The sequence below is a fragment of the Mytilus galloprovincialis genome, chromosome 7 (assembly GCF_965363235.1).
Source record: "Mytilus galloprovincialis chromosome 7, xbMytGall1.hap1.1, whole genome shotgun sequence".
Classification (NCBI taxonomy): Eukaryota; Metazoa; Mollusca; class Bivalvia; order Mytilida; family Mytilidae; genus Mytilus; species Mytilus galloprovincialis.
This window is the reverse complement of record NC_134844.1, coordinates 22,998,719-23,013,591: the sequence shown is the minus strand read 5'-3', so window position 1 is coordinate 23,013,591 and position 14,873 is coordinate 22,998,719. Positions and strand designations below refer to the sequence as shown.

General features: G+C 30.9%; 1 protein-coding gene across 1 annotated transcript in view; it reads right to left on the bottom strand.

Moving 5' to 3' along the window:
• LOC143082576 (RNA polymerase-associated protein CTR9 homolog) overlaps positions 1–14,873 on the bottom strand; it is a 59,623-nt gene that overhangs the window by 40,375 nt on the left and 4,375 nt on the right. Inside the window, exons 4-8 of the mRNA XM_076258310.1 lie at positions 14,644–14,733; positions 13,832–14,007; positions 12,825–13,020; positions 3,652–3,759; positions 2,949–3,068 (exon numbers count right to left, since the gene is read on the bottom strand). Of these exons, the coding sequence (XP_076114425.1) occupies positions 2,949–3,068; positions 3,652–3,759; positions 12,825–13,020; positions 13,832–14,007; positions 14,644–14,733 (690 nt within the window). The remainder of the gene's footprint in view (positions 1–2,948; positions 3,069–3,651; positions 3,760–12,824; positions 13,021–13,831; positions 14,008–14,643; positions 14,734–14,873) is intronic.

Below are 14,873 nucleotides of genomic sequence, written 5' to 3'. Positions count from 1 at the left end.
AGTATATTTGTAAGATATCTTATATAAAGTATATGTAAGATATATATTTTGAAATCTATATTAGATCATGTAGATATCTTCTATATTATATAAGATATCTATTTTATATAAGATATCTTATAAAAAATATTATTTATGATATCTTATATATTATAAGAAATATTATTAGAGATATCGTATATAAATTATAAGATATTTCATATAATTTTTTTAACATGATATCCAATAAATCATATAAGGTATCTTATACAAAACATATTTATAAGATATTTCATATCTTTAAGATATATTAAATAAATTTTATATATTATATGAGATATCTTAAAAAAAATTCTTATATATTACATAAGATATATTATATATTATGAGATAATTTGAAATTATGAGATAATTTGAAATTCGAATAAATAGCTAAACGGCTTGCCATAGGTTTATGTTAGCTGGTACTTGTGGTATATATATATGTTTTTGTAATATCCCTCGTTTACCAAAGTTAAGATGATAGTGCATCATATGCAATGATATTCATGTAATACAACTTCCCTGGTCTGAATCCAGTAATTTCTTCAATCAGTGTACAGGTGAAATTAACTTTCATTTTCCGTTTTTACAGGAAAATGATATTATTTCGTCTTAGATTGTATTCATAAAAATTCCCAATTGGGATAAAAATTCCCAATTTGATATTCAAGGGACCCATTTGAAAACACCTGGAATCATCCCTGTAAATCTTTTTGAAATGATAAACAGGAATAGATATGGTTTAGCAGTTTATATCTCAACTGTTTACAAGTTCTCAAACACACACAGGAGAAGGTGGAGTGACCCTTTATAGCTGGGGACTACTATATTTCATTTGATTTTTTATATTGTCCCATACATGAATATATATGGTTTAGGGGTGGAGATCTCTACCATTTCCAAGTTCTCAGACAGGAGGGGGTAGGGTGACTCCAGGGACTTCCCCTATATTTCATTTTGATTTATTATATTGTCCTATAACTGAATACATTTGGTTAAGGTGGGGTGACCCTATATAGCTAGGGACTACTCCTATATTTCATTTGATTTTTTATATTGTCCCATACATGAATATATATGGTTTAGGGGTGGGGATCTCTACCATTTCCAAGTTCTCAGACAGCAGGGGGTGGGGTGACTTCAACGACTCCCCCTATTTTTCATTTGATTTGTTATATTGTCCCATTACTGAAGACCACGTGTGTCTATCACTTACTGTTTTCAAATAACAATCTTTTGAAAATTTGATTAACAATAATAACCTTTCTATCATCAGAATCCTCCAAATTTCACTTCAAATGTACGTAAATTTTTCTCTTCTAATTTGAAATTGCCGCCAGCCAACTTACATTTATTAATAACTTATTAATAGACTACTGATGAATTTTAATAATACGTATCCACAACAAACAATATTCCTACAACTTTTGCCATTTGGAAAATCTAAACTACTTGTCTTTAGAGATTTTTTCGGCGATTAAATATTTCATACAATTGTTCTTTAACATCTTAGCCAAAATCACAAACGATAATAAACTACATAAGGATTCCTAATGAGCACTACTTCCTATGTGCAACTTCAAAACTTTTGGGTGATTTGATGATCCTTTAAGGTTTTTCTGGTTATATTTTTTGTAATCAAGAATTAAAAGTATGAAAAAAGTGTTCAATAAGTTATGTATTACATAGCAGTCAGCTAGAAAATAACAATGGCACGTATTTCAGCATTTATTGGATAGAACACAAATCTAGGGTGTTCGCATAATGCAGCTTAACTGCATAATAATGCAACAACAATAACCCTCAATAGCAGACAGGATAGAAAGGAACCCATGAGTTTCAAATTAATCAATGGAGTGGGGAATCCAGAGCAACCATTCAATCTGATACCCTTGAAGTCAAGAAAACTATACGCATGTGCATAATTACCTAAAAAAAAAAAAAAAAAAAACCCTAGACTTGTGATTTGGAGCAAGAACGTATATTAAATCTTAATTAAACGACCTAGATGGTTCTCCATTTCTTTAAAAGAGTACAATATCAAATATCAGTTTCATAACGGTGACATATAAGAAAATCTACACTTCAGTTCTTGTATGACAGAAATAGATTTATCGGAATTCAGAGAACTCTCGCATTTTATCAAAACTGGGGAATCCCTCTGACGTGTTTCTAAATTTATAAAAACACTAAATATAAATACTGTTTTATTCTGATTTTCCGTGTTGTTAAAAACAGGCATATAAGTCAAGGCAATTATCAAACACGAAGATTATGAGAAGAACATTTTAGAAAAGTTGTTTAAGTTCAATCCTTTTGTTTGTTTTTACCTTTTAAAGCAAGACAATCATAAGAATCTGAGATGTTGCTGAATGTTTAGAATAAAATGGTTGACGTGAGGGCATGGCCCTGAGTCAATGGTATAAGTCTACAGATTGCTTCAAAGCAATCGTATCCCAAAAATCACCAAAAATGTGTACACCTAAGAAATAAAACTATTTTCACTAAATCAAGTCTAATGTACTTCATAATCATGTACTTTTTTGGTCTAACAGTACAACTTTTAACTAATAAGATTTATGAAAATTGATAAGATATTTATAAGAGAAGTGATTTGATATACAATTCCTGATTGAAAATTGATTGAGAATTATAAAGTAATATATGGTCTAATTGCTGATTTTTTATCCCTGACCTTTATCCATATAATCTCAATTAACAATTAAATAAGAAACAATGTGACAAGATGTGTATATTCATTGTTGACAGCAATGGGTTATATTTAATTGAATAGATACATTAAGCAGTTTATTAACAAACTGAAAATTCCAACTTTCACAATAGTTGTTAAATGTCCAACAGCCAATATTACAAGGATCCCCTGCAGTCCAAAGATAACTTTGACATAAAATCTTTAGAAATCTTACATTTTCATTGTCTCCTCTGTTAATATACATCTGTCCTAAACCAAAGAACGGTAAAACAAAATTGATAGGGGCAAACTGGGTAGATTGGTAATAATACTGGAAAGCTTGGTCAAAGTCATTCTGAAATGGATAGATATCAGTCAAAATTAAAATATACATTCATAATACTAAAGTTTGTACAGAAAATATGCTATCAAAATGCAAACTGTGTAGACTGAAAATAAAACTGTAATGTAAGAATTCTACTGTCTAAAATACTAGTATACAAAAAGTCATCATTGTTGCATCTGCATTAGCATACATATCTGTAAGTCCACTTTTATTCTGGCGTACAGATTTCCCAACGAGTAAATTTACACTAGTTTTGTCTCTTGTAAGTAGCGGGAAACAGAAAAAACACCTAGTTAATTTTAATTTATTTCTATTTTGACATTGGAGTGTAGGAGATGTCACATCCCATTCCCTAAAAGACCTCAAGAGGACGAAAACTGGTAGCAAAATGAAACACTCATTAATTCACTCTGCCGCTTCATTTATTTCATCGTAAATTTTTTTTGTTATATTGTTCGTAAGCTGTGTGTTGCACATTCTGAAATTCTTATTTGGCTTTAAAAATTTTATGCAATTGACATACATTTTTGTACATTTATTCAATGGTTGAAGGGATACAGTGTTAGGTATCTTGCCTTTAATGAAAACTAACCTGTACATGAAATGATCTAGCTAATTGATAACAGCTCTCTGCTCTCATTCCTTCATTCTCTGTATTATGGAAAGCATGTAAAGCCAAATGTTGTACTTTTTGATAATCCTGAAATGTATTTTGTAAATCAAAATAAAATTAGTCTTTAGAATGAAGTTGTACTTTTTAGTTATTGCTTAATGTTATTTGTATACATTAAATGTTTGTTCTTGAAATGTTTACTGTGGATTCATTTATTTTTCGTGGGTACCAACTTTTCGTGGAGTGGCAAAAACTTACATGTTCGTGGATATTTCATTTCATGGTTTTGCCGAAGTATGCATATGTAAAATTTGGTATTCGTTGAACATTTAATTTCGTGGTTTACCTGATTCAACGAAATCCACAAAAATTGGTATCCAACGAATAATGAGCAATCCACAGTAATTACCATTGAAATGTAAGTTGATTCCAAACTTTTGGGAGACAAATATTCTTTAAAAAATACATAAAGTTTTACCTCAGTATTTCATCAACTTCAATGCATACAAATGCAAAAAAATTGGGAAATTATTTTCACCATTGTGACAAGACATGGTTGACTTTTATTTCTTTTTACATTTTTTTTTGCAGTTACAAGAAGTTTAAGGCAAGATTATGGGTATTTTGTTAAACAGACAAAAAATGCATTTCTAATGTGAATTTAAAAAAAAGTACTGATTCCCATATTTATTATAGTGTATAGCAGTGGAAAAAATAAAAAAGATCTGAATAATGAAAATTCAGAAAATTTTTAACAATGATAAATTATTTTAACAAATAATAAAACAAATTTGGTGTTCACTTGGTATTTTTTTCTGAAACAAGGCTCTTTGAATACTTTACAATAACACATCAAGTCAAAACCAAAAGTTTTAACCATCTTTGCCAACCAGTTTAATCATCTAAAAGTCTGTAAATCAAAGTAGTTTCTTCCTCATGGGTCTGACACCTTCCAACAGAGGAAAAGTAGTTTAAAAGAAGGGATACTATTACAACTGGTTTTAAGTACCGGTCTTTGTAAGAATCATGCAGGTTCCTGTTGATGGGCGATTCATGACCCCTCTTCAAATGTCTTTATATTTTGTTTATGATGAAGGTATGGTATGAAAATAAGTTTTCTGTATTAATTTTTTCTTTTCAACTTTGGTTGCCATGGAAACCATCCTTACAAAATTTTGCCTAAATACGTCCATAAGTAGCCTTTGAAAATTGAAATATAATGGATTTTAAAGAACCATAGAAATAAAGTTAATCAATACAAACAATATGTATATTTACAGTATTGACAAACACAACCCCAAACTATACAAAAACGTTAAAATTTTGAATTTACTAAATGGTTTGTTTCCATAGCAACCATTTAACTAGAGGCTCTAAAGAGCCTGTGTCGCTCACCTTGGTCTATGTGAATATTAAAGGAAGCAGATGGATTCATGACAAAATTGTGTTTTGGTGATGGTAATGTGTTTGTACATCTTACTTTACTGAACATTCTTGCTGCTTAAAATTATCTCTATCTATAATGAACTTGGCCCATTAGTTTCAGTGGAAAATGTTAGTAAAAATTTACAAATTTTATGAAAATTGTTAAAAATTGACTATAAAGAATAATAACTCCTAAGGGGGTCAATTGACCATTTCGGTCATGTTGACTTATTTGTAAATCTTACTTTGCTGAACATTATTGTTGTTTACAGTTTATCTCTATCAATAATAATATTCAAGATAATGACCAAAAACAGCAAAATTTCCTTAAAACTAACAATTTAGGGTCAGCAACCCAACAACGGGTTGTCCGATTCATCTAAAAATTTCAGAGCAGATAAATGTTGACCTGATAAACAATTTTACTCCATGTCAGATTTGCTCTAAATGCTTTGGGTTTTGAGTTATAAGCCCAAAACTGCATTTTACCCCATGTTCTATTTTTAGCCATGACGGCCATCTTGGTTGGATGGCTGGGTCACCGGACACATTTTTCAAACTACTAACCCAAAAGATGATTGTGGCCAAGTTTGGATTAATTTGGCCAAGTAGTTTCAGAGGAAAAGATTTTTGTAAAAGATTACTAAGATTTACGAAAAATGGTTAAAAATTGACTATAAAGGGCAATAACTCCTAAAGGGGTCAACTGACCATTTCAGTCATGTTGACTTATTTGTAAATCTTACTTTGGTGAACATTATTGCTGTTTATAGTTTATCTCTATCTATAATAATATTCAAGATAATAACCAAAAAGAGCAAAATTTCCTTAAAATTACTAATTCAGGGCCAGCAACCCAACAACGGGTTGTCCGATTCATCTGAAAATTTCAGGGCAGATAGATCTTGAACTGATAAACAATTTTACCCCATGTCAGATTTGCTCTAAATGCTTTGGGTTTTGAGTTATAAGCCAAAAACTGCATTTTACCCCATGTTCTATTTTTAGCCATGGCAGCCATCTTGGTTTGATGACCGGGTCACCGGACACAATTTTCAAACTACTAACCCAAAAGATGATTGTGGCCAAGTTTGGATTAATTTGGCCCAATAGTTTCAGAGGAGAAGATTTTTTGTAAAATATTACTAAGATTTACGAAAAATGGTTAAAAATTGACTATAAAGGGCAATAACTCCTAAAGGGGTCAACTGACCATTTCAGTCATGTTGACTTATTTGTAAATCTTACTTTGCTGAACATTATTGATGTTTACTGTTTATCTCTATCTATAATAATATTCAAGATAATAACCAAAAACAGCAAAATTTCCTTAAAATTACTAATTCAGGGGCAGCAACCCAACAACGGGTTATCCGATTCATCTGAAAATTTCAGGGCAGATAGATCTTCACCTGTTTAACAATTCTACCCCATGTCAGATTTGCTCTAAATGCTTTGGTTTTTGAGTTATAAGCCAAAAACTGCATTTTACCCCTATGTTCTATTTTTAGCCATGGCGGCCATCTTGGATGGTTGGCCGGGTCACCAGACACATTTTTTAAACTAGATACCCCAATGATGATTGTGGCCAAGTTTGGTTTAATTTGGCCCAGTAGTTTCAGAGGAGAAGATTTTTGTAAAAGTTAACGACGACGACGGACGACGACGACGGACGCCGGACGACGGACGCCGGACGCCAAGTGATGAGAAAAGCTCACTTGGCCTTTTAGGCCAGGTGAGCTAAAAATGTGTTAAAATTCGAAAATGAAAAATTTCAAAAACTTTAAAATTTTAAATCTGTTTATCTCCCAAGACCAACAATACCATGACATGTCATTGACAAATTTTGAAAGACCACATTCTATATATTCAGAAAATAAAAAGAAAGTCGTGTGTTTTTTTTTTCTTTAAAAAAATAATTTTAGTCAAAAATTGTCAATTTTCACCAAAATTCAGATTACCAAACAGATGAATACTGAAACATTTTGAACTTAAAAAGCTAAAACATTCCATTTATGCTTGCATTCCTGACACAAATTTGGTAATTATAAATAAGAAAATATGATTGATAGAGATATTTTTGTAGAGAAGGACATTTTTTCTTTCTGGGCATGGTGCCCCCCCCCCCCCCCTTTTTTTCAAAATTCAAAAAATCATTAATAAATTTAAAAGATGGAATTCAATTGTGAACATTTTGAGCATTAAAACATGAAATTTCTTCAAAGGGTGAGGGCAATAATAGAACCCCCTACACCATTTTTATAGATTAGATTTTTTTTTAGAAATGGGGAATGTGTCATAGAGAGAACAACCCAAACAGAAATTTAAAATCTTTAGATTCTATTTCATGGTCTTTAAAATTGACTCTAAAGAACCTGAATCGATCACCTGTAATTTTTGGTTAAATCTTGCATCAATGATTATTTGTCCCTTCAATATATATCAATGAGTGGCTTAACAATTCCATTTAAATGTTCTTTGTATCTGTCGTTTTTTCTTCAAAAGCAAAAAATGAATTTTACCCCTATGTTCCATTTTAGCCATAGTGGATAAGTTTCTTGAAGTACAAGGAAATAAAAAGCTAAATTTATACAAGATTATAACTCCCAAGTTGGGCTGAAATTGATTAAGCATATTCAATATCAAAAGAAGATTTTTTTTTAAAGGAAGCAAACTAGATGAACAAATTGTGAAAAATTTCTTTAAAGGGCTATAACTCCATACGGATTCAATTGACAATTCTGGTCATATAAACTTATTTGTAGATCCTACTTTGCTGAAAGTTGTGCTGTTTACAGTTTATCTTTGTCATTAATAATATTCAAGATAATAACCAAAACTGCAAAATTTCCGTACAATTAACAATTAAGTGGCAGCAACCCAACAATGGGTTGTTAGATTCATCTGAAAATTTGCTCTTAAAAGGCTTTAGTGTTTGAGATATGAGCTACACACTGCATTTTACCCCTATGTTCTTATTTTACCCATGGCGGCCATGTTTTTTTACAAAATAGAAAATAGAACATAAACTTAATTCTAGATATCCTAAGGATCATTCAGTTTATAAGTTTTACTGGAATTGGTTAAGTAGTTTCAGTGGAAATGTTTCAAATATTTTACACCGGACAGACGACAACGGAAGCAAAGTGATGGCAAAATCCACAGTTCCTTTGAAACGGTGACCTAAAAAAACTACGTCCGTTCTATCAGAAATAAACTGAAAATAAAAAATAAAAAATTTGTACCATCGAGAGCGCTAACAAGGCAACTTTCCATAAATTTTAATATTTTTAAGGGTCATAACTCTTTTAAAAAAGTCAATTGTCCATAATAATTATAGAACTCATCCGAGATATTGTTGATATTAATCTAGTGTATAAGTTTTATTAAAAATCTGGCAAGAATTGTACCTGTGGGAGCGTTAAAGGGGCTATTTTCCATAAATTTATTATTTTCAAGGGTTATAAATGTTTTTATTAAAGTCGATTGACCACCAATATCTAACTTGTTCGAGATATTGCTTATAATAACCTAAAGTATTAGTTTCTTAAAAATCTGACATAATTTGTACATGTGCGAGTGCTGCAAGGACAGCCAGATGGACACAAGGACGGATGGCAATCAAAATTTTAAGCAGACCATGTTTAAACGAAAAAAATTAAGTTCTAATTTCGATTTTTATTAATTGAAAATGTTTTGGTGGCATATTGGTATCACGTTGGCGTCGTCGTCGTCCGAAGACATTTGGTTTTCGCACTCTAACTTTAGTAAAAGTAAATTGAAATCTATGAAATTTAAACACATGGTTTATGACCATAAAAGAAAGGTTGACATTGATTCTTGGTGTTTTGGTCCCAACAGTTTAGGAATTAGGGGCAAAAAAGGGCCCAAATAAGCATTTTTCTTGGTTTTCGCACAATAACTTTAGTATAAGTAAAAAGAAATCTATAAAATTTTAACATAAGGTCTCTATGACCACAACAGGAAGGTTGGGATTGATTTTGGGAGTTTTAGTCCCAACAGTTTAGGAATTAGGGGCCAAAAACAGGTCCCAAATAAGCATTTTTCTTGGTTTTTGCATAATAACTTAAGCATAAGTTATTAGAAATCTATGAAATTTTAACACAAGGTTTATAACCACAAAAGAAAGGTTTGGATTGATTTTGGGAGTTTTGGTCCCAACGAATTAGGGGCCAAAAGGGTCCAAAATTAAACTTTGTTTGATTTCATCAAAAAATTAATTATTGGGGTTCTTTGATATGCCAAATCTAACCGTGTATTCAGATTCTTAATTTTTGGTCCTGTTTTCAAATTGGTCTACATTAAGATCAAAAGGGTCCAAAATTAAACTTAGCTTGATTTTAACAAAAAAAGAATTCTTGGGGTTCTTTGATATGCTGAATCTAAACATGGTCATAGATTTTTAATTATGGGCCCAGTTTTCAAGTTGGTCCAAATCGGGGTCCAAAATTATTATGTTAAGTATTGTGCAATACCTCTGCGGTCGTATAAAGCTGCGCCCTGCGGAGCATCTGGTTTATTTATAAAAATACTATTTTTGATATAACAAAAATAAAAAAATAAAATATTTTTTTTTGTCTTAAATCAGTGGTTTTGATAAGATAATAACACTCTGTAAAGATTAGACAAATGGGACAGTTTTAATCTTGGTACAGTGTTTCCAATTTCATTATCTATGGAAAATACATTGCCTTGCATCGTTTCTTTTGTGGACTAGTATACTATTGCACAGAGTCAGATTATGTACACATAATGGCTTTTACTATTTACCTCCCATGTAAATCGACATGTATCGAAACCTTTATGCAAACACTTATTTGTCACTATGTCGATTTAACTGTGCTAAAATTGAAATTGAAGAAGAACTACAGAACCTTTCTTTTTATTCTAATATATAATAATCTAACTTATCTAAAAGATTTGAAATAAATGCGAAGTGTCCATTGGACACAGATGATGCTCCCGCTTCCATATCATAAAAGTCATAAACGGACATGACTGAAGACACTTACCAATTGTGTACTAACTTTTATGGTGATAAGAATTGTGTAAAAGTTTCGTAACATTTGGTTGAGGCAAACTAAAGAAAGAAATACAAAACAAAAAATTCAGCAACTTTTTCCCTCTATAAAGAGGCATTGCATAGAACAGTGAAAGTTACACCACCAAAATTCAAAGTTGATCTGCATTTGGTGGTTTTAAGCATTGTGTATAATTTTAATAACATCTGGTAAAGACAAACTAAAGTTAGAGATCAGAAACGGAAATTCAGCAATATTTCTATTTGTAAAGGGACATAACTCTTGGACGGTTTAAGTGACACCACCAAACTTAGTCTTGTTTTATGGTAATAAGCAATGTGATTAGGTTTCATAACATTTGGTTGAGGCAAACTAAAGATAGAGAACAGAAACCAACGTTGGGACATACTGACGGACGGACAAGGGTTAACCTTAATGCCCCCTCCGCCACTGCGGGGGCATAAAAATATGTAAATATAACAATTGATTAAATTAGGCAAAATTCAAGAATGGCCATTGCACATGGTTGTCATAAAGGTTTGAGAATCAAAACAGTATACAATAGTTCGGACCAGCAAATTTTCCTCAGGGCCACAAGGATAATATTTTTGAGAACCATAAAAAAACGCGATTATTCTGCGGTATACAAATAATAATTCAGTTAGGTTTTAAAAAAAATAATAGACAAGCTGTCCTTTTCCACCATATACAATAGAAACATTGACAAATTCTTGCACAATTAATGTAGATCGTTGGTATATATTTCCTCAGATAGAACATGTAGAATTTGTATGCCCCCACTGTAGCAAAGGGGGCATTAAGTTGTACCCTTGTCTGTAAGTACGTCCGTTCCAGAGTTATACCCTTATACAAATGGAAAAAAACTGCTGACTTTTTTGTTTCCGTTCTCTAACTTAAGTTTGCCACAATCAAATGTTTTGAAACTTATACACAATGCTTATTTCCATAAAATTCAGAACAGTTAGAATGTTATTGGTGTAACAGGTACTGTCAATAAGTTATGCCCCTTTAAAAATGGAAAAAATGCTGAATTTTCCGTTTCCGTTCTCTTTTTTTCGTCTGTCTGACATAGTTCATCTTACCCTGACCTCATTTTCTTAGAACATTGATAATGTTAAGTTAATATGATACTTGTATTAAAATCTTTACATAACACTTACAGAGTTTCAAAAGTAATTCAATTATAAATAAAACCAACCAGACATTTCAGGGTGAGTCTTCTTGTTTAGCAGATCTTAGTCTAGGGTTAAAGTTTTTAAAGCATCAATCTGTTTCAAAAACCAACAATGAGTTGTATTAAATTGTTACTGTAACTTCTTTATAGCCATTTTGAAAGAGAAAGTATCCTGAGCTATTTTTTTTTAAATGTTCATTAAGATTTGTTTTATAGATAATCTTGTTATGCTCATTGTTGAAGGATATACGGTGATCTGTGGTTGTTTATTTCTATGTCTTTGCTCTCTCTGGTTGAGAGTTAATTGTCTCATTGACAATTACAACACATCCTCTTATCTTTATACATAGACTTACTAGTAATTAAGTTTTGGATTCAACTTTATTCTTTTTCACTGACAGCATCAGTCTTAGACACGACAACGGGTTATGCGTATTACCATTTTTTTTTTAAACTTCTGAGAAATCTTACATATAAGATTGAAGGGAGGGGGTACATATGCTGCCCTCAACTTTAGAAGTTGTGTTATGCTTAAATTCTTAAAATACTTAGTTCACAAGTAAACACAATGAGATACCACATTTCTTTCAACAAATTTTATAATTTTGAAAAAAAAAAAAAAAAAAAATCGAAAAAAAAGGGGGGTGCACCATACCCAGAGTGATGATTTTTCATTTTGTACAAGTATATCTTCATTTATCATATATTCTCCTTTAAAATTAACAAATGTGTGTCAGAATTGCACATATAAATGGAATGTTTTAGCTTTTTAAGTTCAAAATTTTTGATTATTCATCTGATTGTTAATCTGAATTTTGGTGAAAATTGACAATTTTTGACTAAATTTTTTTTTTTAAAGAAAAAAAAAACACACGACTTTCTTTTTATTTTCTGAATATATAGAATGTGGTCTTTCAAAATTTGTCAATGACATGTCATGGTATTGTTGGTCTTGGGAGATAAACAGATTTAAAATTTTAAAGTTTTTGAAATTTTTCATTTTCGAATTTTAACACATTTTTAAATGGTTGCTATGGAAACAAACTATTTAGTAAATTCACAATTTTAACGTTTTTATATAGTTTGGGGTTTTGTTTGTCAATACTGTAAATATACATATCCTTTGTATTGATTAACTTTATTTCTATGGGACTTTAAATTCCCTTATTTTATATTTTCAAAAAGGGTCTTTTTTCACATATTCAGGCAAAATGTTGATTTGATGGTTACCATGGCAACGGGCATAATACAGGGAAAATAAAGACAAAATTTTGACCATCTACCAAAGTTCTTATGATATAGGGCAAAAAAAATTACTTCTGTGACATGCCATGAATCACCTTCTGCATGATTTTTACAAAGACCGGTACTTAATTACTAAATAATTTATACAATAGTAATGGCCTCACATCAGAAGTGCAATCTAATGATTGATGCCAAAAAGGAAAGTGAAGGTGAACGCATCAGAAGTATTGATATGTCATACAAACCTTTTTATAAAAAAAATGGTTTGCAAGATGATTTAGGACCATAGGGTTAGCAGAATCAATGGTATAAGCTTTAGACAGAAGTTGGACTCCATTCTTAATTGAGTCCTGGGTTTTAGTATTCAGTTCTAGAATAGCCAGTCCTACTAATGCACCAACACATGATGGATCTAACTGTAGAGCTCTTTCAAAAGCTAACCTACAAGTAGAATAAATATTCATACATTTATTGCATACATTGAAGAAAACAAATTATGTTGCTAAGAAACACTCGTTGTTGTATATATAATTCAGCATGTCAAGACTAGGTAGCTTTGTCAATTAAAATGATATCAGGCATTCAGTATTGTCCAAGAAAATACCAAAAAATTGTCAGTCACTTAATTGTGTTATAAGAAACAAAATATATCAAAATTTCACATTGATTTTTGTTTTACTAAAGACCTTGTCATAGCTTATGACTTAAAAAGTGTTGAATTTTGAATGATGTATGTTTTGCAATACGAGTCTTTTATGTAAAACATTTACCAGCTCGTGCCTTTTTAATTTTATTAATGTATCATTTGTATAATGTGTGTTAATAAAACTATTATAGAGAAGTGAGTTTTGGCATTTATTGATTTCTTGGTTAAGTAATGGGTTTTGTATGTATCGAAATGAATTAAGTGAAATAAAGTTATTTTATTGAGTGTATTTTTTTTTTGTTTCTAAACTTTTAAACATCAATATGGTTACATCTCACTCATTTAATAAATATTTGCCTTATACTCATTTTGCTCAATAATCACTAAATGAATATATAGATTTTCATGTTGAGAATTTTTATAGCAAACAATGAGCAGAGTTTTTCCCAAGGCTGAAGGTGACCAATAATTTCTTATATCCATGTCATTTGAACTCTGGTTGGTAATTGTCTCTTTTGCAATCAAACCACATCTTCTAATCTTTATTTTGAATAGCACAATAATTATATCTGCAAAATTATTCCCTTAAAAAGTTAATTTTTTTACCTTGCTCTTTCTATTTTCTGAAGTTTAACAAAACAATGTCCCATTCCTAATCTGACTGATGCAGGACAACTAGGATTTGTCCTTAAGGCTTTCTTATAGTAGGCTAGGGCTCCTCTATAATCCTTCTTATTAAAGGCAATGCAGGCTTTACCTAGGAGTGATGGGATATTGTTAGCCTGAAAATAAATTGTCCATATCAAACATTATGTATTATATCAACAATCCTACATTATGCATGTAGATGTAATTTATACATGTTTCTCCTTTCTCGTTTTTTATATAGATTAGACTGTTGGTTTTCCCCGTTTGAATGGTTTTGCACTTGTAATTTTGGGGCCTTTTATAGCTTGTTCGGTGTGAGCCAATGCTCCGGGTTGAAGGTTGTACCTTGACCTATAATGGTTTACTTTTATAAATTGTTATTTGGATGGAGAGTTGTCTCATTGGCACTCATACCACATCTTCCTATACCTAGATATCAAAATACATAAAAAAAAAAATTTTGTTTAGGGAATATCATTCTGTGTCAATCATAGCTAAACAAATTTTTAGTTTAAAAATTTGTTCATTCAACAACATATCTGATGGAAAAAGTTAGTTATTTGGGTTTTTTCTAAAGGTAAGAAAATGTTAGAGGTATGTCATTTCTAGGTTTTTTATCAAGAGAAAAAAAGATCATGTTATTTCAACATATATATAAATGTGTTTGTGTGAGTTTCAACAGCTGTAAACACTCTTAAGAAGTACAGAACATTACCAATCCAAACATTATATAAACTTGATATTATATTCATTATCAATAAATTCATTACCTGTCCCAACACGAAATTAAACTGGGCATCAGCCTGGTCCATCTTGTCTCCTTCTAACAAACAGAAATAGGCTCTGCCTAACAAGTGGTTCTACAGAAAATAAAGAATATCATTGTTAATTTCTTTTTATAAACCAATTTTATTATACAAAAAACTTTTCTTTCTAGTTCAGCAATGTGCTGTGTGGATGAAGAGGTGAGTGGTAAATACTGAAAGATAGGAATTACATC